This window comes from Zeugodacus cucurbitae, chromosome 6 (genome assembly GCF_028554725.1).
Source record: "Zeugodacus cucurbitae isolate PBARC_wt_2022May chromosome 6, idZeuCucr1.2, whole genome shotgun sequence".
Classification (NCBI taxonomy): Eukaryota; Metazoa; Arthropoda; class Insecta; order Diptera; family Tephritidae; genus Zeugodacus; species Zeugodacus cucurbitae.
The window spans coordinates 543,318-567,542 of NC_071671.1; the positions used below are offsets into that span (position 1 = coordinate 543,318).

General features: G+C 39.0%; 1 protein-coding gene across 5 annotated transcripts; it reads right to left on the reverse strand.

Moving 5' to 3' along the window:
• Window positions 1-172: 172 nt before the first annotated feature.
• Window positions 173-23,737, reverse strand: LOC105213409 (transcription factor Sp9). 5 transcript variants are annotated; one of them, XM_011186223.3, is made up of 6 exons: window positions 23,270-23,737; window positions 21,012-21,875; window positions 15,249-15,284; window positions 13,530-13,587; window positions 484-1,506; window positions 173-375 (listed from the first exon to the last, which is right to left on the reverse strand). In XM_011186223.3, exons 2-6 carry the CDS (start codon window positions 21,021-21,023, stop codon window positions 203-205), a joined length of 1,302 nt encoding a protein of 433 aa, XP_011184525.2. In that variant the 5' UTR covers window positions 21,024-21,875; window positions 23,270-23,737; the 3' UTR covers window positions 173-202. The 5 variants fall into 5 exon arrangements, with proteins under 5 accessions (XP_011184525.2, XP_011184526.2, XP_011184522.2 ...); XM_011186224.3 differs by having other exon boundaries at window positions 23,266-23,737; XM_011186220.3 differs by having other exon boundaries at window positions 23,227-23,737.
• Window positions 23,738-24,225: the final 488 nt, after the last annotated feature.

The window sequence follows — 24,225 nt, forward strand, 5'->3', positions numbered from 1 at the left end:
AAGTTGTATTTATCATAGCCTCATTATATGCTGTACTTACGAGACTAATCGTGAAATTGGCTAAGTTTATTAAAATAATTAAAAATTTTCTAAAATTTGCTAAAATATTATGAGTGTCTTTGCGGTAGAACAAGGCTTTATTTATTTATACAGTACCGTTGTTATTGTCTACTTTGTTTGTTTAAGTTTGTTTGCTTGGAGTTCAATGTCTGCGCACATGCAGGGATAAGTGATCGGAACGGCTGAACGAGCGTGTGCAGAGCTGGCAGCGAAAAGGCTTCACACCGGTATGCTTCCGGTAATGACGCGTCAACTCGTCCGATCTTGCAAATCGCCAAACGCACCCCTCCCAGTCACACACATATGGCTTCTCACCTGTTAAACAAAAAAAAATAAAAATTAACAAATTAATTTATTATAAAAACATTTTATATAAAATAAAGAAATTAGTTTATTAGGAAAACGGGGTATATGGAATATTACCTGTATGTGTGCGTTTATGAGCCTTCAGATGAGAACTCTTTGTGTACACTTTATCACAACCCTCCGTGTCACATTTGTGCACCTTTCGATTCTTAGAGAGATCACTAAAGCCGATTGTATTCATACTTCCGCTTGGCTCGTCACAACGTCCAAACATACCGCCACTTCCCCTCAAAACTATACTGCTGAATGCATTTTTGCGACCGTCATTATTTGCGGGTGTTTGAAAGCTGGAATGCGAAAGCGCTTGATTCATGCTACTAGATGGAGTTGCTGAAGACATTATCTTCCATGGCGATATCGAATTAGAATTAGCAGAAGTTTGAGTCATTTTACTGTACGATGACGAAATATTTGACGGAGCCGAAGGCAATATCGTATCGTTGGAATTCCAAATTCTCGAGCTGAATGATGAAGATCCACGATCCGTTGAGTGTTTATATGAATTTTTGAAAAGGCTTAGGAAACTGAATTTCCGATCGTAGTCTTGTATTAAGTTCCGTTGAGCTGCTGCGACAGCTGGATTGCAAAATGGCGTTTCAGCTGTGGATGACAGTGTGGAGGATGTGAAGGAATGTGTAATCATGTTGCCAGTATTTCGGTGAGGTTGAGAAGATGCTTGATTAAAGCTTTGGTTGAAATTGCCACTATTTATACTGATATTGCTGTTATTTGATAATGTGCTAGTTTTACTGCTAACCTCCTCCTTCATGCGCCGATATGGTAAGAAGAATGTTGATGATGTTAGAAGCGGGGGGATGGGAAATTTAGAAACCGCTGAGGAAAATGGTGATAAATACTGTCGAGTGGATTGCTGTAGCTGAGTTGATGTGGTGAAGGAAGAGGAGGAACTCGTTGTGTATGAGGTGAAGCGATCCTGGTTGTAATTGGGGCTGCAGCTATTACCACCTTTACTGCTTTTATTATTTCCACAAGCTCTATTGTGTGAATATGTACTGTAAGTGCTACCTTTTCCATCATTGTGTTTACTTCCAAATAGTTTGTAGTTTGCTGATTGAGATCCTGCAATGACGAAAAATTTACATTTACATTAATTTTTATTGTCGTATTTTTTTTAGAAGATTTTTTCCAATACAAGAGTCTTTTAAATATTTACCGAGATTCAATCACGTCTTTCGTGAAGTTGCAAGACAGATGATTGCCGAAATCAATATTTTACGTGACTACTTGGAAACTCAAAGTGAGTATGGAAATTACAAGCATTTGTCCTAAAATTCCTTGCTGTGTTGCCTTATAGGACGCGAAAAATGGCAATTAGTTTATATTCAATCGCTAACAATTTTCAGATCTTATAAACATAGGTTTATAATAACGCCAGCCTCCCACATAGAGGTTATGTTTAAAATAACAACTTCGATATAATGTTCGAAAGTGTATATAATAAGTTGTATCCGATATTTTTTTCTTTCGGAACATTATACACCTCAATATTAATTAGCTCAAAGCAAGGAATAATGTGGGTATCGGTGGGTGATAAGAAATGCTCATTTACGATACTTTTTGCTATCTAACGGTTTTTTGTAACATAAACATAAAGCAGTATGTTTATAAAGTTTTGTTTCTAAGCCTTAGTTCTGCTCACAGTTAACATTCAGATATGCGACAGTTTCTTGTTTTCCCTTCCAACTTGCCGTGTGCCCGTTATATACTCGTAGAAGATGCGTGCATGTTGCAATGTTTGGTCTGTACTATCGCATGAAGCTCAGAGAGGTAATCTGCCTACTTTAGCAGCAACATCTGTAGCAGGCATGCTGATGATAGCGATGGAGGTAAAAATATTTGGAACTGATGGCAGTAAACGGGCGGTTAGTTGACTGGTACCATAAAAAGTGAATGTTGCCCCCGAGTAGCTCGCTGTTGTTTTGCTCGATTAAAACATGGTGAAGCGCAGTAACGACATTAACCAAATAATAAAAATAAAAACAAACAAAACAAATCGGCATGGAAGCACGAAAAAGAAACACAAATAAAAATGTGAAACACAAAAACGCGTCTTCAAGTGGCACACTCATAAAACCCATAAACTGCTCATTTGACTTGGCGTGTGAAATGGTTAGCAGCAGCACAAAGTTGGCAGTTGGGCAGGTGGGCAGGGTGATTGGGGTAACAGGCAGTCGTAAGTGGAGAGTGGCAAATGGCATACGGCATCGGCAACAGGTAAACGAGCTTCGACGTAGTCAGGAAATGAAGCAACGCGCCACAAGTATGCACAAGTGAATGCATGCCGCTGGTGGCAAGTGTGGCAAGTGTGGCAAACGCGCGAATGCCTCGACTGCCTTTCAACTGTGCTCAGCAATAATTATGATGAACTGAGTGAGTGTCTGTGGATGGGACGCTGATCGGCGGCATATTGATGCACAAGTGCGACAATGATGACCAAAACCAAAGAGACCAAAAGCCGGAACGAGTGCGAGACTGCCGCGAGTGCTGTCTGCGAAACATTCTACGAATGTACGTGTACGAGTACATCACAACATATGGATGTTTGTAATGGGTGATCCATTCCATTGTCGATTGCCGTATGCCGATTGTCAAAAATGTGCGGAGAGAACATACATTACAGCTCATGTGTTGTGGATCTTCAAACCGAAATGGCATATATTTCGGAGATCTAAATAGACATGACCTCTTAGCTAACATGCTTCTAACATATTTATGTGCGTTGCAACACTTTGAATTTCGTTCTCAATGTGGGAGAAAATTCGCTAACTCCCTGGAGAAGAGATGTACATGTATCCATAGGCTCCGGAGGGTTCCTATGATTTTTGATTCGTTCTATAAGTTGCATAAATTCAAATTGTTTCATTACGCGTTTGAGAAGTCGAATTTTCGTTTACATGCGGGGTCTTCCATCTTAATTTTAGTTGCAAAAATTGGGTATGAAGCACCCGTTCCAAAAATGTGTTTGTAAACATGCAGATCTATGTGCATTTATGGTATATGCGATGTGTACAGACGTACAGAAGAGAAGTGCTTACAAGTGCCCATACAGAGGCGGTGTTTCGTGCAACGCATTACGCGCTGCATAATAACTGCACACAGCTGCTATGTGTGAACGATGCAGTCATTGCGGAAAAGTTGAAATGAAAAAAACTGTGTAATAAATTACGAAAGTAGTTGATAGGGTTTAATGTGTGTTTGCTGTGCGATTGAAAATAATTGGCAGTTCGAAGCCGCCAAGTTGCAACAAAATGTGAGCGCGATCGCGCAGACGCGTTAATTGTGAGCTCCGTTTCTGCTAGCCATGGCGTCTAAGCCACAGGTCTTCATGTTTTTATTCGATCATTGCACCTGGGTCTGAAGCCACATACACACATATGTACGTGTATAGGCACAAGCAAGACTACTTGACCTTTCAATGAAGAAGTTTGCCAACGAAATCGTAACATATACTTGTACTTAAGCATATCCTTCAATTCTTAATGCATTAATCTATGTATATCTACACGTACGTACTCATATACATATGTATATAGTAAGCCCATCCATATGATATACTCATACATGTAATTATGAATTCATTCAATCATTCGTCTATGCATGCGCATGAGTGTATGCAGTTGTATCTATTACGAGTATCTACAAATTTATTACCGCATTTTCGGTACAAACGTATGTACATATGTAAATGTGTGCATGTGTATCGAAAATTTGCGATCTAACAAAGTAGTTCCTCTTCACTTCACCTGCGTGTGCCTTATCATTATTTAACGAAGCAAAATCGTTGACAAGTGTGGAACTGAGAGCGTAGGCTGATACCGGAGTACATATAAGCCGCCGTGGGAAAATGCTAAATCATGGACGCAGACATGCTTGAGGTGAAATGGTTTTCGTATTTGGGCGGACTGTCATCAATTTAAACTAACAGTAAGTTATACACCAAAGTCTCATTTGTTTTACTATTTTACTTTACCATGGTTGCACTTTCGTGATGCTATAACCGCATACATATGTACATACGTTGGTTCAATTGTAAGCCATCGATACGGTTACGTTTGCATGAGGACGTAAGCGCCAAATATAGAAGCATATTCGCAACAACAAGAGTTGTAGATAAAATTGCAGGTTAATACATAAACACCACCTGTTCCTTATAGCTGTGAATAATCTTGTGTGTGCACTAAACAACATCCCAGCAAACGATTTGGTTTATTACCGCTCACAGTGAAAGCTTAATTGTCTAGCGTTTTTGGTTTTGGAAACTGATATTGCAAATTATCAGATTTGGTGGACTGAGGCGACTCGATCCTTTCTATGAAGGTTTAAGCTTCTTTATCCACTCTAGTTTTGTAATTAGTAAGCATGAGTTTGATATTGCGACGTTGTTGTAATTGCTGATAAAATCCAGATCATTCCGATTTCGTGAAGCCGACTCTCTCAGCCTGTCAAATGCACAAAAGAAGTGGTTACTCACTAATAATGTCTGATTGAATCTGAACTTTCTTCAAATATTTCCAGCCCACTAGCTACCTTTATTTGAACAGCTGTGCTTCGATTTTTCCCATTGTTGTCAAATATTGCAAATCTCAAGTTTTTTAGAGTTGATTGAACATACTCTTATATACTAGTACGATTATTTAAATAGGTGTCGTTCATGGTACAACACATGAAGATAATCCTAATAGACAGTGTAGAAACGGGGATTTGAAAAGAAGCGATATGACATGCTGGAGTAAATAGGTTCGCGTTTTCTAATGCTCTTTCATACTAATCCGACTGTATCAGACAAACGTGAATATAATTCCATGTAAGAATTAAGTGCAATCAGCGCTCTGACATACAAATAACACTTTTAATATAATTATTTGTTGCATTTACCGACGGCGTTGGATGATCAAGGAAACTAGTGTGGAGTGCATAAATTTCCCCAATGATGTGACCGACTGTCAACTTACGAGTACAGTCGTAGATATTACTTACATAAGCCCATATGTGCTTGTTGTCATATATGTATGTACATATGTTTAAGTACATATAAGTATTGACTACATACATATGTATGTATGTATATGTACAGGTAGTATTGCAGGTTTAACACTGTGAAATCAATCAATTAAGTTTTTGCGCCAATCAGTTCCGTCGTTCGCTCCAAGCCTCCGGTCGCTATCCAACATTTACATAGAAAGTGATGAGCGAATCATTGTAGCAGCGCGCCAACAATTGTGTTTGCAATTTCGCTATTGGTCAATACGAGATCACCATTGCCACTGTTCTGAGTGAGTTTCACATTATTGACTGGGCGTTTTGGTTTTGACCTATCCCCACTATTCTATTCTATACTATACTATTCTATTCCAATATACATGCGTTCGTAAGAGTAGTAGTGAGAATAATGCGAATAATTTGGTAAGTAACGAATGGAATGATTATAGCTGGATTATCTGAAGCATTTTAATTCCTTCTAAAGTTTAAAATTTAAAAAAAAGATAAGAATTGGTCAATGGTATTATCTGAAAATAAACAGAAGTATACCCTCGTTCAACGGATCCTAGAACGGATCCTATGAGTTCAGTTTGTCACACGTTATTATTTAAATATCGAGCGTGGAAGAGGAGCGCTAAAGAACCAAAAACCATAGCAATCGTTTAATTAACGGCGAACATCGTACAGAATGAAATCTGTTTAAATCTGTGATTAAGTATTAAATCACAATGAATATCATTAATTAGAATACGATGACCGACAAAGAACGACAAAGAAGATCTCCGCTGACAAATTGCAGAAGACATCGATTTTATTCGTGAATTTGCTGAAGAAAGAAAGGGCAATGCTATAAAGCTGAGTCCATTCATCAATAGCAAATTTGCATGAAGGATGTGAGAAATCCACCTTACCCTGCTCGCGTGCCAACATAAACTAGGCTAACTGTACATGTTCCTGTTCACTTAGTGTACTTAAGACGAATATCCGGAAATAGCATACCGAGCTGAGCGAAGCTGAAATGCAAAAATACCAACAACTATATGCGAGTACAACTCATAGTTGGCATGCAAACCAATGCAATCTCAGCATTCGTGTTTGATGTCTTTTCAAGAAGTATGCGCAGAGGAATGTGCAAATGTTTGCACTTGTATCTATTCTATTTAGATTAGTATATTTGTGTATATGCACATATGTACATACACACGAATGCAGAGCCTGTGACATTATATTTAGAGCTTATTCGCAAGAATCAAAACTTGGCACTAAAATGTGCGATGGACCCTTGTGTGACTTTGACTGACAGATCGTGCGGCTGCTTGTCAATAGTTGCCACCTGCCGTTTAAGCCACTTGGGCTTAGTTGACTCTTTATACTTAGAGAGTATTAAAACTCTTACTACACCATATGGTTGCTTAGAGGTCGATCAGTGACGAGCTGGATGAAGCCGATGTTCTTACAACCAAAACGTATCGCGTATACTCTTGTATGCTTCCATATCAACCCAGCGCGCTGATTGAGCAAATGAACAACGTACGAGTGAATATATGTATATATACGTGTGTATGTCTGCACGTTAGTCCCCTTGTCAACTCATGGCCACACTTTGTTGCTGTGTATTTTTTTTTTTAATTTAATGGAGCCGACTATCAAGCTCAGTGGATCACAAAGTCAAGCAGAATCAGAAATTGATCGAAACCGATTAACTACCGTTTAAACAATGGCACTGGCTACCGACGTCCACTACTCGACGGCCACCAGCAACTCTCAGCGCAAAGTCTTGGACGCAGTCTTTTCAATGAATTCTTCTGCTTAGCATATGGAATGGCTTTTAAATGTATGCTCGATGCTGGCGGATTCAACATTCAACAACAGCAACAACGACAAAAACAGCAGTGTGTTGCAATAAAAGTAATACGCGAACATAAAGCAACCCTCATTTAGGGAATTTCGCTTTCAATGGTTTGCTTTGAACAATAGTTTTGTTTATTTAGGTCTTTGGTGTAACCGATAAGCAGTAAGATAGTGATTTTTATGTTTTTATAATCACAAACACTGCCATACAACGAGGGAGCTGCTGCTGTCGACTGATTTGGTAGTGATACACAAGAAATATTGAACGAACAAGTCGATCGACAACATACTCGTACGAGTTGAAATCGCTGGAAATCTATTAATTTTTACGTATGACATTGCACAAGACATTATCCGAGTTCGCTGATCTTGTTAAGTTTTAGAAAAGCACAAAGTCGCCAAGACTAAATACTTAAAGAACAGCAATATGTATAATTGTGCATGTGGACATATGTATGTATGTACCTATCTAGGGATGTATGTAAAATCGTAATAGAGACTTGTGTCTTAATAAGAAATTATCGAATATATCGGTGCTAATCACTTAAAAGCTACAACAGCTTGAGGCACGATGATCCTTAGCCCAAATTACATTTTTAGAAATACAAAAGATTGACATTTTTTTTTAAAGAAGGATATCCCAACATAAATGCTTTCATTATTCTAAAATTACGACATATGTATGAAAGATAGAGCTTTTATAAGACCTACAAAGAAAATTTAGATATCTGGATAATTATCGCAATCTGTTCAAATTTATATATTCTTATTTATTTAGAAAATTATATAGAAGAAACTCAATTTCAAATATACTACTTTCTTGAAAATGTAAATTCAAAATCAATCGTATCTCTCCAATCGTTTTCAGATTTGCCCGCAATACCTTGCAGCTGATTTTCCAAATTAATTAACGAAGTTGTGTTTGAACCCACGCGCTCTAAATAAATTCATATAATATTGTTTTTGTTTCTGTTAAAATGTTAACATTTGATTGCAAATTAAGGAATGGGAAGCTATTGTGTGGATTTGTGCAATGAATTGAATTCATTTATTTGTTAGATCTTGTTGTATCCACTGAAATTTGGTGGAGATACGATAAATCTTCATAAAAAGATACTTAGAATCGCCACCCGTGAACCAGATTCATTCCCATTCCTGTTCATAAATATGTGCTATGTACGTATGTATGTATGTATCGTATGTGAACACATGCTCGTTCATGGTGTATTGTAGAATGTCCATACCAAATAAGAAGGCTCACTGGCATATACAAATGCACACGTGCACAACTGGAGCATGGAAAATCATTGCAGCAGCAGCCGAACAACATAATGTACGAGTAAGCACACAATATGGCCATCCCAGCGGGCAGCGTCTGTCGTCGTTAGTCGATTTGCATACATTTTATTACATTATTGAGAGTTTTTACTTAACCACAATTAGTAACCTCCAAACGCCAATAACAATGACTCGCGCAACCATGCTACGCTTATCCGAGGCAAACACTACATGTCCCACCCCACATCCAGCACTGAAAAGGAGTCATCGTCTTAAACGTCTGTTGTGAAAAGAGTAAAACCAAACATAGAGTCTAAAAGTCGACGCTATAGACCATAACCGCGACTGAATAATACCAATTAAGCAGACATATGTACATACAGATGTACGTTTGTGTAGGTATATATGCACTTGTAGACAAAGGAAGATATATACATATGTACTTACGAGTATACACATTGTGTCCCAAAAGAAATTTTGACTCAATTTGGACTTGGGCCTATTTTTAGTAACAATATGGCAAAGTTCAATGCAACACGAGAGATAGCATTCATAGCTTTCGATATATTCTATCAACTTACGAGTACTCACACATAACTTTAAATCTCTATGAGGATGTCAATTCTGTCAGAAGCTGGACTACGATTAGTTGCAGCTCTATGTATGAATACAAATCCATAACATAAGCCTAGTCTTCATCATTCCAAGAGATTCCAACCAACGCCGCAATGTTTGACGATGCCGTAAGCTTGATTAGTGGTTTTCTAGTGCGCACATACATGCACGTACATACATACAAATGTTTAATGTAATATTGGAAGTAGCACTTGTGAGGCAGTATCACAAAAAGGCCTACATACTTATAAACCTACCTTCATACCAAGTCGTAGCCAAGTCACCTCTGTAGATCCGTCCTAACGTCAATGTGGATGAGCTGATCCACTGTTCAGCCAATAACGAATCAACGAATATTTTCTCAGGCAAGGACAATTGAAGTTTATTCGCTATGTGGCGCACACGAACATTGGAATAGAAAGTGAATTTTTCGTGAGCATGCCAAACTGTGAATCATGCTAATAGCGGCACGATACAGGTCATAGTAGTTTGTACTCTACGTATACGAGTACGTATGGATGTGTGGCTCTTCAATTTACATACATCCAAAAGTTGGTGTGTGTGTGTGTAGGTGTGTTGATTGTTGTTTACACTGTTAAGGTATCTCGCCGACATAATGATTCTGATTGAAATTTTGGTGAGCGGTGATGCGATTTTTCCCATCACTTCATTGACTGCGTTCGCATTGAATCGGATTTCTATATTGTAGTATATTTTTAGCACATATAATATTCTTATTTGGGAACACGATCATTTAAGATAGGATGCCTAGATATAAAGGAGGTCGAGTGTAAGCAGAAGTACATACAAACAGCGCATACAAATACACATTTATACTAAGGTGGGAAGTGTTGAATGTGGTGCTAAAAAAACCCTACTATGACATTGTAATATACAGCAATTTCAGCGCTAGTATACATTCACTTAATTCGGTAACAAGTACGGCTTTGGCGCACATTGCCACACAAACGTGGGCCTACCCATACACATATCCACACATATGTATGCAAGTGCGAATGTAAATGCCCACACGTACTGTGTGCCGGGCTCTTCGTTGCATCTACATAACTTCTAGTATATATACGAGTGTGTGTGTGTGTTTGGGTGTAGCACCACTTCATACGGTACCATAAAACAACGGTTAGCGGATTGTGCTCATCTGCCAGGCTAGGCTAAATGTGTGTTAGTATTTCGTAGGATAGCTTGGCACTAGTGGAATGGTAAAATCGTGGCGTAGTGGTGGCACGCTCGTCTTCAATTTTTCTTTGCCATTCGCCAACTTATTTGTTATTGCTATTGCTGCCGTTGTTGTTGTTGTTGTTGCCGCCGCTGTTCCTATTACTTTTGTTATGCAGTATGTATGTGTGTACGTGTGTACATGCAAAAGTAACGACGTTGTTTCGGTGTCTTCTGCTTGCGCGTTCGCCGCGTCTATGGCAAGCATCGCCGTCACCATCGCCGCGAGATGAGTAGTTGGCAAAAATGTTTGAATGCGATCACGAACTTGACCTTTCACATAACCTTTAAGGCAGTCATTCAGTCAAACCGCCGAAGAAGCAACAACAATCACACAGACCAGAATCACATCAAGAAGCAACAACAACAAAACGACAGGCATTCAACTCACCTTAACAGCGTCAGCCTTAACACATCCTTTTTTATTATTTTCCATTTGCTATTTACTTATTTATTTATCTTTTACGAGTATATGTATGTGTTTTTTTTGACTGCTTCGCCCGCGTTTTTCCCAACTACTGACGCTTTGATGTTAACGCTGCTGTTGTTGTGGCTGCTGCTGCCGCTGCCCTCATTGTTCTGTCAAAGTTCCGCGGTTGCATTACCGGATGCGAACAGCCGAGCGCAGTATAGCAGCGCTGCGTTCAAATGGCCCACAACTTTTGCACAAATCGAGTGTGGAAAACGGGAATTCCGTGTCCAACCGAACACAATACTCGCACTTACTCGCATCATTGGGAATCATATCACAACAACCGTTTGACGAAAGGGGGCAAGGACGTAATGGAAATCAAGGTGGGGACTCATTGCTGTAAACATGGGCTTGGTGGCAAAAACATTTTCGAAAAGCCACAAAAAAGAACTTCCGAAAAACGAGGCGAAGTGATTCCCACCAGCTCTAAGCGCTTCACTTCTTAATATTATGACAAAATGTTGGATCTTCGCTTGATTCGCTCGTGCGATTGCTGTTGGAGCTGTTGCTTTGATTTTCAGTTATATTTGCGATGCACATTTATGGTGAATGTTCGAGTGTTTGTGGTTAGGTTAACAAATGGAATTGTAGGTACCGCCGCATGCGACTTTTTGATGTCAACTTCATCAGAATTCTTTCGGATGCCAAATGGGACATTTATAATCTGTAGTTATTCGAAATAGTAGCTTGTTGAGTTAAGCGAATATATGGTACTACACTGATAACGGTCTATCGGCTTAAGCGTATACTAATTCGTAATTCAAATAAACATTTTGCGAGTCGTTTTTATGACCTCTTAATTCATTTAAGCCAAGTTATGTGTTATATATGCATTGTATTATTGGTGTATTGGTCAAGAAGTAGAAGCCAAGCGCATCTATGGAGGGACCTGTCAAAGCTTGCAATTAATGAAATCGTGTGGCGACGCCAATGACACCGACTGCGGCTGCTACACATTTAATTGACAGTTGGAAGCTACGTGCATTTATCAAGCGGACTCTTTGGCGTCTAATCAAATGAAATACTTTTTGCCGTTAGTTGTGATATTGTCATACTATTAACTATGAAGGCGCTTCAGGACTAGCGGATTGACCCGCATTGCGAGTTTATGACACAAGTACACAAAGCCCTATTTTAGGGTAATCCTCTGAAACGTATTGTTGATAATATTCATCGATTCCATCATGCGTGCATGAATCGCTCATCTTTTAGCACTTCTATACTTATTGTATAGAAAATTTGCTTTACCCAATATTACTGAACCCATCAATTAAAGAAACTATTTCTTTGGGCAAGAAATAGAGTTCCGTTTATTTTAACGTTTTAACACTATTTACTACATTTCACCAAATTGATCCCAGCCTTAATGAATTTAAATGCTGCTGGGTGTAAATGCCTCCAATTTCAGTCATTATAATTAGCCAAATGGGCTCCAAAATGTTCAATGATCGTACGAAAAATCGTTCTAACACACGCATAGCTATTTACACAAACCTCTTCATACACATTCTCGTATGTATACACTTCTGACCCAGGTTATTGAAGGTTTCAAGGTTTCTTCAGAGTTTCTTAATTATATACAAGTAAGCACAGTGTTGTGAAAAACATAAAAGTATTGGCGGAGTTATACCTAACTTGAAGAAAGCAAGCTTTATACATACATATAGTACGCAATGCATTGCATGCCTCAAAAAGTAACGTAGAACAACTTGTTAGAATAGTACTTCGTGTAAATATATGCTCCAGATATTTGAAATTTTGACATCATCACCATCTTATAATTCTGATATAATGTGCCTTTCTTCAGTCATTCTGCGTTAATGATTCCAGGAACAATGGCGAATTTTAATCCATAAGGAATATCTTAAGAATAGTCAATTTCATTTTCAAACCAAGCATTTGTATATTTTAGCCACACAACTGCTAATGTTATTTACCACACTGTACACGTGTATGTGTGTATATTTATAATAAGTGTAAAAAATGCCCCTCTTGACAAAATTAATGATGCCTTAACTTAACCGCGTTAATTATTTAATATCTTTTTAACATTCATGGATTTGGAAATGAAAGCATATACCATAAGTGTCGGGCGTCTAGTGGTCATCACAGTTAGATGTGGATGTGCTACAAACAAAGTAATTGCTGCTTTACGGTATCTTGGCATATTTTAAATGCTTGCGGATCTGTGTGGCCATTGGCAGTAGTTTGGAAATTATTAATGACTCTCGCCGAAGACAATTATTGCGTTATCGGAGATGATGCCACTACAACGAAAATATTTTGGTAGCTACACACGCGTATGCTTTAAAAGCTTACGAGTTAAACGTCTCCTAATTCAATTAGCTTGCTTGTTCTTCTACCGGTATTCGATACCATGGTTAGAAATGAGTATTTGAACATCTCATAAAGAAAGCTAAAGTGCTAAACTTTGAATATAGCATATTTCGGATAGGTTTTCACCATAAACGACACTTTGTAATTTGTATATATTTGTTCCTACCAAACCAAGTCAAAACTTGGTTCTTGCAGTTGCTGTTTCAGGCATAACCTTGGTGCTTAACTAACAGCGCTTGAAAGTCATATGGACCACTTCCTAGAACTCTAACATTTAAGTATTTCGTTGTTTGTAAATTGATTTATTTCTTACCTTGTAGGGAACGTAAGCTAAGGTCAACTGGTTCCATTTGAACGGGGGGTCCCTCTGCCTGTAATTAAAAGAAATCTTCCATATAACATAATGTAGACAATTAAATAATTCGAATAAATCTGATGGGCTCTCATCGCATTATCATGAGCTGAATATATTTCGAGCATTTTTCTCGGGTTTTTTATTCACACCACCAATTTGTTGTTTGTGTTTTCCATTTAATTAACTAACAAAGCTTTCAGTTAGCTTTCATGCCCACATACTCGTGATATGTTACGCAGTTAATTTCGAGCATTTGAATTTACTGCCTTTGTCTCTAATTTGGGTGCTGATCGAACACAAAAGTGCCAGTGGGGAATAAAAACAAATGCAGCGAACATCTCTCTGGTTGTAACCGAAATTATTAAAATGTCAACTGTGTGTACTTGAGTAGGCGATCCGAACAGCATGTGGTCGGAGCTGGCGTGATCTCTGCATCCCGAAACATGCATGTAAACATTTGTATGTAACAATAGATACGACTGAATGTGAACGACCCTGCAGGGACAAAGATCTAACAAATATTTCGTTACATTTATAAAATGTTCGCTCACACTGAGGACGATTCAACAAGGAGAACACATGTTTTTATTACAAGAGCAAAGAAATCTAAGGTCGATATAAGGAACCGGACATGCTTGTGGTCATTAATGATTTCATTTAAATCTCTATTTGCATATTTTCAATATAAAACCCAAACACATTCTTTCCTAATCGTTGTTTGTGCAGCATCGAGTGCTTTTGTAATTTGCTAAGCAGAATAGAAGAAGAAAATAACCAGTAAGTCTAAGCGAAGCAGGTTTGCGGTCTCTATCAATAGACGACGGCCAATGTGCGATCGGCTTTTAATATATTTTATTATTTCACATGATTGCAGTGTGTTGACAAATAAAGCCAAGTGATTTATAATAGCAATTGCACTGAGTTACTGGATTGCATACGAAGGAAAGTACCCCGCACATGAACCGGAACGGCTGATTGCTCACATATGTATATGTGTATGTGTGAGAGTACTTGAAAACATACAGAATAGCAGTTAGCGTCCCCAGTCGGGAGGAATATAGTCTCTGAGTGAAAGAGAACACGCACTGTCGCATCAAGCATTTACTAAATAACGGACAACCAACAAAGTTTTCTAATTTGCCATAAATTATTGCTTTTAGCGGAGCAATTTGACACAATTTGTCATTATTAAGCGTAGTTAGCCATGAAGCTTAAGATAGGATCAGGAATCTTTTAAAAGTATTTTTTTTTTTTGAGCTACCAGCAGACAGGCATACTCAGATGGCGTAATTTCTTCGAGGGAGATCTTTTTCTGCATGCTGTGCCGGATGACCGGCGGATAAAATAACAAAGCGATAGACTCAGAGAAACGAACACATCTAGGGTGCTCTAATTCTAATTGATATAATTCATGAGTGGTCTCCACTTTTTTCACATTTTTTTCGAGAGCTTTTACGTCTTACGTCATAAGCTGAATCTTAATGAAATACTTGTATCGCAATCTCAGAGATGGAAAACTTTCTCATATCTCTCTTTCACTTTGAAGTCAAAGGGATTCTATTCTGCGTCCTTTAATAATACAAAATGTAATATGGAAGGAGCGAAGCAGAAGTGATAGGCAAAAATAAACTGTGTGAAACAATTAAAAGAGAAATTTATTAAAGCAAATATACTCACCTCCTTCGCTGGCAGAGGGTCAGGTCCCAGGCCATTCTGGAAAAGATATTCAGATATTAGTTTGTGGATTCTTTCATATGGTACATATAAAAACTCAGTAATAATGGAAACATGTAAAAGCCGGATATTAGCTAAATGAATCGATTTCATTAAATTTCAAAATTCAAATCGCCAAATTGTAATTAATGTACTCGTATGAGGAGAGTTAACCAACCATTTATCGGGTTTACGCTTGACTATGCGAGCGATTAGAAGGTAGACGGCGTGACAGGATAAAACTGCTCTAGGCGATATGCTTGAATACTCCCTGTGATTAAGCCTCACATCGTTAATCTAAACAGTAGCGGTTGGACCATTGCAAATGGCAACCAAAATCACATTAAACACATGAAGCATCCATACTCAGACTCCCATTTGTATGGGAGAAGCTGCGTACAATGTTTCGCACAAGTACAACACACACACCCCATACATAGTCGAACATATGTAAATGGATAGAAGTTTAGCAAAATGCATGTAAATCTTACTAATCTGAATTTTGAATAACAGTGTGCTGTTAGCACAGAGTCAATGATCACAAATATAACTTCACATCTAAATTGTGTTTAGCGGTTTTACTAAGCATGATCGCAGTTCGGTTGGTCATGAGTTGGAAACCCATTCCCTTTCTATTTAAAAGAGAGCTGTGACAGACGGAGAGCGTCAGCAGAAGGAGCTGATTTCAAAAGCCGTTATATTGCAAGCAGGCGTAAATTTTGTAGTCTGACTCTTCATTTCATTAAACTATGCTAAAATGTTCTTATGCGAAACCAAACTCAGTAATGTTTGAAAAATTACTTTTAGGTCTTAATAATTAAACGTTTGGTGAGCTAACCTATGTGAATGGAAATTTACAACTTCTACAAAAAAAGTTGTTCATGAGCACAGTGAATTATTGTAGAGTAGGTAGTGATCTAATGCGAGGAGTTTCAACGAGTTCTCACATCTTTAAACACTGTTCCATGTACGAGTGCATTTGTTGGTATTTTTATGATTTCTGTGTGAATAGTTATGGTGGCATACTAGCTAGAGTTAAGTACCAATGTGGCATCGGCTGGTAAGATTTTCCTGTTCCTCACAACTAATCGTTGCAAATTGCCTCTTTGTGATTTAAGACTTTTACCAATAAAATTTTAATGACAACATTTAGCCAAGTTAAGCAAATGTGGAAGGCTCGTTTGGTAGTATATTGTCGGCTACCACATTTGCTCGTACATTTCAACAACGGACCAACGCGCTTCGAAGGTGAATACGCTGCTACTGTGCAACATTAGGCGCAACAGTAACTATAAAATTCATTTTACACGGATGTTTTAAGTAGATAACTTGCTATGAAAGAAGCGCAAGAAAAACTTGCGCATACACATTCCATTGAATTTAATTTAATTCTAAAGTGTTTCGAATGATGGAAATCGAAATCGAATTTTTCGACTGAGTATGAACTTAAGGAGTAGTTGAGGGCGCGCATACTTTCACACACATGTGAGAGTATATACTCGTATGAAAATCTCGGTTTACATGTTGTAGAATTCTTACGACATCGCCTTTTCCAACAGAACAGTATCGAACCCTCCAAATTGTGGTTCAAGTCCTATGGAGCGCGGTCTCAAAATTCCGAAGCATAACGCTCTCTGCCGTTGGCTTGGAGCAAGTTAGTCGCTTCAAACTTATGCGGCTTGATTTCTTACTAAAAAACTCGTCAAGCAAACCATGCAATGGTAAATTGGATAGACGAGATCAGGCTCTCAAGTAACTGAGATAAATCAATGACCTAAATTATGGATGTACTATATAATATATAAGACCTTAAAATTGAAATGTGTGTTTATCTGAGATTCATTTGAAGTTGAACTGTCCACTGTTGGCACTTGTCAGAATTATGCGAATTCGCTTGCGAATCGCCGAATCATTGAATATATTCTCAGGCACAGACACCTGTGTCTGCGTCTTAACATATCAATGTATATTAGCTAGTATATGTATATTTATAAAAAATTACAGAAGCACAGAACTATGTATGTCGAATAACATCAGAACTGCATAAACACTTGTTAAGTAATGTCAGCGGCTTTTCGGAGAAAATATGGTTTATTCTAATACTAGTTGCCCAATAAACAAATAAAATAATGGCACAAAACAAACGAACAAAAAAAATAAGGACTTGACTGAGTCCATAAAGCAGACAGTTTCAAAGAGAATTCGTCTACAAATAATATAAAAACATTGTATTGATCTTGTATGTCCATTTGAGTATTTACTCTTCATATGTGCTTGTGGTGATCGAATGCTGGCCATACAGTGTGCCGTGCAAGACAATGCCGATGTTATTTATGTCAGTAGTGATCATTGAATGGTCGTACAAAACCGATTTTCAGATGTCTAGTATGACATTTGTTAAATAAAATGATCATGCTGCTTGTATATTCCATCTGTCAACAGTGGCCAGCGGCTGTCTTCAGTGGGAATCTCTATAATAATTGGTGTAGTTAATCTGTGCAAAGTGCCAGCAGCTGTCAGTGCAACATAAGGCGCTGCCACTTTAAGTTCAAATCGGTGTTGATCCAAATGCCAATTGAATCGCTGCGAATTAAATGGAATCACACGGAGTGATAAGCTTTTTAAACTATAGCCGACCGCTGTGAGATTTATGGGAACGATTTTCAGCCGCAAGTGGCATTCCAATGGGCACTATTAACGTACCATGTGCTAAAAATCGAGCAGCCTCTTAGCAGCCGGTGTCAAGCACAGACAAACGGACGACCATGCGATCAAGCCGCTAACCAGCCAGCGAACTAACAAACTAAGTTGCCGGTTAAACTTCCAAATAGTCTTTCAAATTGGCTGCCAGTTATGTATGTATGTATAGTCGGTACTAGTTAACAGTGCAACAGCTCAACAGCACAGCTGCTGCACTTGATATTCAACGCTAAGCCAAATAAAGCGAAAGAGGGCAACACATCTTGTGGTGCAGGCGACGCATAAGCGCACATGCAACTTAAGCCACAACATTACCCCACATGTGCGGCAACGGCAACATGGTGTCAAAGTGTTAACGTCCAACGTAGTAAACAATGACACTCCATCGATCACAAATCAAGAACCAGCCAACATCAAGCGCAGGAATAACCTTACGAGTCAAACGACTGAAAGCGGTCACTGCGAATACGACGCACACATGTACGAGTATGTCTCTGCAACATGTTTGTTTGTGCGCATAGAATGTTGCTAAACTTTTTTTGGTGTATGAAAAGTCGTTAGCATGGCGCATAATTGAAATTTGTGAGTTGCCCACAACGATGCAATGAGAAGAAGGATTTGAAAATGCCCCAGTATGGAGTGTGCCCCTGCCAATGTGAAGCATTTAATTGTTGAAATATCGGTTGCCCCCAAGAGAGCAATGCATAACATCTTCCGATGCACTAGTCAATTGGTCATTCGGATCCAACTCATCAAGCTCATCAAACCAATTGGAGTAACAATTCGAATAAACCCAATTGGGTATTTGGAATGCATTTGTGATGGATAAACACCTCCACACCCTTGCGCCATACGAATAGTATGTTATGATGAGCCACTTGGAATATATGTCGGTATGAGATAGCAAGTATAACGGCTAGTGGGGAAATATAATCGTTGCCACAAGCTCTAGGGTTAAACTGTGCTTCGCCTGGCGTTAGGTGATTCCATTACGTTGAATATGGGAGATCCAGCAGATTCAACTACATTACACTACTTCGAGATTTTTAAAATATAAGTTCTCAGTTCTGGAACCATATCTCATTTTATAAGCCACCACCTAGTAATTAGAGTTTTGTTGCCAACTTTGGTACTCTAAACAAATTGCTGCGACCGCCTTCTGTGGCATGTCAATGTACCTAAATGAATGTCGTTTAAGGAATTTATTTCAGAGTTTGTGTAAAATATAAACTTCGATGTAGTAGAAACATTTTGGGGAAAACAATGCACTTGTAAGTGATGTGTATATTATATTTGTATGTATGTACTCGAGCATTTAAATATAATACTTAAGAATGGGCAGTGGTGTATCTAAACACGCTCTGATAACAAACAGGCCGTTACATTGGAATGATATGCGAGTTTCATGCGTTGGCTACTTGTGACCTATAGGTTTTATTGTACTCTTTGTTGGCTACGGCTGCGTACAAACGCCGAGTAACATTTGTATGCACTTTGAAATAATTGTTATAATTCCTTATTTTATTTTCTGTGTTTTCACCTCATTGTGTTTCGAGTAGTGTACACTTGATGGACTTCTTGACACAAGTGCCATGTTAAGCGATGGAATGGAGCTCTGATGGAAAGATCGACAGGAGGACAGGCGTTTAGATTTGAACAAAAACAGTGGCACTAGAGCTATCGTGATTCTCATTCCGTTTTGTGAGTAGATACTTGTTTAAAACTGTTGTATGCATAGAAGTCAATGAGGTGCGATGTGTGTGTGCAGTAGGTGTACATGTTTGCATAGAGATGGGCGTGTATACAACGGTAGACAACGCATTTGTGTGGGCTTCATTATAACTCAGATTGTGTGCTACTTATGTATAGTCTTTTTTTCACCATTCGACTGAATTTTCATTATATTTATAAATGAAATAACAAATAATTTTTGGTTTTCTGACCTCTTAGCTTGTGAGAGAATACTTTCTCAGTAAATATACATATATTGAATATATAATATAATAAATTCAATGGAGCATCAAAAATGATTGCATGTAAATATTAAGCCGATCCGATAAGTACACTTAGACAGAATAGCGCCACTAACGCAAGAGATCAGTAGGCGGCTACTGTCAATTTTCAGTATCATTCTAATCGGAGTCGAAGTTTAGTTTTGACTGAAGTCGACACAGTGAACATCACCCGGCGGACTTGCTCCGAAAACTTCTTCTGTCGTATTGAAAGTTTAGAAAGGTGATGGCCAGGTTATCGCCATCACGCAGAAGTTTCACTTTGCACTTTTGCTTGATCCTTGTTAGGAGAAATAATCCACTATTTTTCCAAATTTTTCGTTTTTCATTTGTGGCCTAAGCACTACTAAACAGTTTCTGGACACAGCGGAATAGCGGGAAATTGTAAGGCTGATGAGCAAGGTCTCACTCTCGGTTGCTCCTACTGGACAGACTGAGCTGGGCAAACGCTGGTTAGTCACTAGCACTTGGGTAGTCGGCAAATCCTTCTGGCCTAAGGCGAATTGCAACAAGTCTACCCAGCTCTTCGGCCTTAGTAAAGTTTATCTCTCCTTAGTCGTAGGGGTTCTAACTGGCTATTGTCCCATCGGGATTCATGCTGTTAGATTAAAAATCGTAACGGATGCTAGCTGTGGGTGCCTAACCTAACTTATCGGATCGCCGTCGTACTCTAAATTGGTGTGGTAACAAATCGTTAACGAGTTAATTCAGATAAAATTCCTACTGTCTTGCCATCGCGGGTGTCTTTACTTTAGGCGTATCCGATAACTTTTCATGGCAAAAAGTCTTGAAAAGGGTAGAAAAATCACTATTTATTCGGCTGAGAGAAAAGCTAACCGTTCTTTGAAGATAGGGTCGATAATGTAAAGCTGCTTTAACCGCATATGAGTGTTGGTGGCATAAGTAGTCTATCTTATGACGGGTTCATCCGTTAAACTTTAGAAGTTTTATTTCATTAATATTGCAATAGGTATGTACATACATATGTTATGTTGAAAGGAAGTAGGATACTTACCATGAAAACCATTAAATAGTAAAACAGCTTACAAAACAAATAACCGTCATGCGTCGCTATTGCCGCAGCTATTTACTCGTGGTTGACGCCAATGTTGCGAATGCTTTCGAGTGGTGTTTTGAGTGGTAAGTGCGAGAGTGTGTGCGCATGCGTTTCAGCGAGTGCAGGTGCGTGCGTGTGTGCAAAGCTTTATATCGACCCATGCTATAACGTGCACGCACACACATGCACACAAACGCACATATGCGGACAGAGAGCCGCGCAGAAATGCAATGACACCTGTTGATGATTGTTGGTATTGTTGTTGATTGTTGATGTTGTTGTTTTTGGTATTATTGTTTAGCCAGTAGTGCTTTGTCTTAACCACAATTATTACTAGCAAATGTCTGCAATAAGGAATTCAAGCAAAACTGGCACAATTGATGCAGTGGCGCACGCTTGATGCATTGTGCAAATGCTTGCGGCTTGTGCAAGACGGCGGGATGCGCAAGCCTCACAGGGGTGCAGGCGATGCTTACGGTGCGTGACGCGACGTGCTGCGAGCAATAATCAAGCGACCGGTGTCGTCGTCTCAAAGGCTCATAAACGAAAAATTTACGATGCAGAAAGAGTTTGCACCACTCGAACGCTTACAGCGCGATTCGAACGTGTTCGTTGAACAAGAAATCCGCAAATGAATATATGAAATTGACGTATTTTATAACGTTTCATTTAGGTACACACAGTCACCTATGTAAGTGCTGGCCACGCGATTGCTCTGCTGCTTACTTTATATACACTCCTATTCATATGTTTTCGATCATTTATATATCACACTTCTGCATATTCTCGCATTGTTTTTCATAAGTCATATTTTCCAAATCACTAAAATTGCATATCCGTCATTAACTATTGTTAAATACCCTAGTAAGTACATATGTATGTACATATGTGTATATGGATCGCCTGAGTACTGTTAGAACATAGCCACCGCTGTCACTATGCTTGCGAGTATGCATATGTGTACGCGTGTGAATTGAAATAACAGTACGCAAGTACAGTGGAGGAGTCCGTAGCATTGCGTTGATGGCAGAAGGTAGCACCCACTACCTACCGCGATGATGATTTAAGTGCTCAACTAGCGGTGTACTCGCAGTTGATTGAAAGGCGGTTGAAATACATAGCTTATGGCGGCGTGTCACGGCTCGGTGGTTAACACTTGCGCGCACTCGTATTATTGCAGGTTGGGTGCGCTGATGGGTTTTTATCATTTTTCGGAATTTCAATTGTGAGCAATTGGCTTTGATTGGCACCACCCATGACTGTGCAACGGCATACCACGTCTATTTAGTGTGCCACACCAGTGGCGAGTGTCTACGCCTTTAGAAATTTCGGATGCAACTCGGATGTGGTGCGCACATTAGGGAGGTTCAAAGATCGATCATACAATTTTCATGTCAAAATTATAAGAAATTATCAATTCATTGTATCTAATGGTTGCATAATTCAGATGACTTTCCGAAACATGCTCTTTAGATTTGAAATAAATTGATAAAATAATTTTGCAATTGTTGCCTTCAATAAACTGAGTTCGGCTGTGACAACCCGAAGGTGTGGTGCATAATATTCGAACATCTTTTAGATCTTCCTATGTGAGCTTTGACATTCCAAATACCTATGCCACGGGGGTTTTAAGTATGACACTCCAGTGGAATTGTGTTTGCGATATCGCCCCACCCTTTGTAATAGACACTCTGGATTCTTCACACAATGCAGGCGCGCCGAAATGTGTGAAAACACCCAGACATGTGTACAAACATGGGCAGATAGCAACGTGGGTGTATGCGCGGATGATCCAATGCCAGCGGCGGCAAATTCGTTGACATATTAACATATTAAATGCTTTATTATTATGAATTTACTGAAACTACAAAATATGCGCCATAGAATATAATACGAGTATAAACTCACACATTGACACAAACAAGTATGAAATAACTGACAAAATACCTTCTAGATTTCGTTACTAAGGTCAAAAAACGTTCACGTTAAATGTAATAACTGTTAAAATTTTTGTAGTCCTGTTAATTACTTTCGAGTGCCCCGTGAATTTTGTACCTATCTATCAAGGACATAACCTACGGTTAGAAATACGACCAACTGTTCAATGGGCATTCCAAAAGGATTTAAATGCAAAACCGTTTACGGAGAAAGATGAACAAAGATTGTTTATTACCCGAAAAAAAGGCTGATCATATACTGATATACAACATACGCACAAGCATCGGTGAGCAGTTAGTTCGGAATATGCGGCAAAATGCTTAACACTCTCATTATGACACAATTCTTTTGGAATCACAATTAGATAAACACAAATCAATTGATCATAACTCCATTCAATGCTAGCCGCGTTTGTTGCACGTGTTAACAACCGGTATGAGATTAGCAAATGCTTTTTGCGCCACAATCGACAATCACGGTGTAGCGCGACGAAAGTTGTAAACAACACACTTCAATTAGCCGGCGTTGATCGCAACATGCTTCTGCCGTATTCGTTTGTTGATTTAAGCGCGCGAACGTCACACCGACTTGCAGAAAACTATCGAACTGGACGCCTCGAATGCGCTTACATCGCAGCCGGGGCCATGAATTGGAAACGGCAACGCCAGCGATCGCTGCTGGATGAAGAGCCAGCCAGACACAGCCGAAGTTCCCCACACCCTCATGGCACAAGCAACACAACAACACTCGGTGCACATCGAGCAGCAGCAAGAAAGGTAAATACGAAAATTTACATCAAACTCACCACACTACCTGTCGGCGCGTCGGCATGACGGCCGTGCATTTAATGTGGGAGCACATCTTTGCAACCGTTGTTGTTGCTGCATCATGTTTTTGTTTTCATTGCGGTTTAATCATAAAAATATACTGACATACATACATATGTGCTTGTATAGCAGCACATATGTACATACTAGTGTACGCTTTGTAGTGTTAAACACAGAGTTTAGCATCCGCTTTGAGATTGTATGTGCGCCGTCGGCTGTCAAGAACTACCAGCAGCTGTTGTCATTGTGCTGTTGCTGTTGCTATTGCTTTTGTTGTTTGTGCTTCCGACGCTGTTACAGCACTGTTATTGCTGTCCACTGATCGGTTGATTACTTTACCGTTGCTTAAGGTGGAGCTACGCCAAATGACGACAAGTTTGAGCTCGCCTCATTTGGTAACGACAACG

What these genes read in the sequence shown, in the direction of transcription:
- LOC105213409 (XM_011186223.3), bottom strand. An exon ending in TAGCTTACGTTCCCTACAAG is followed by an intron (nt 1,507 to 13,529) that starts GTAAGAAATAAA and finishes TCGTCATTGCAG; the next exon opens with GATCTCAATCAGCAAACTAC. An exon ending in TCATAAACGCACACATACAG is followed by an intron (nt 376 to 483) that starts GTAATATTCCAT and finishes TTTGTTTAACAG; the next exon opens with GTGAGAAGCCATATGTGTGT.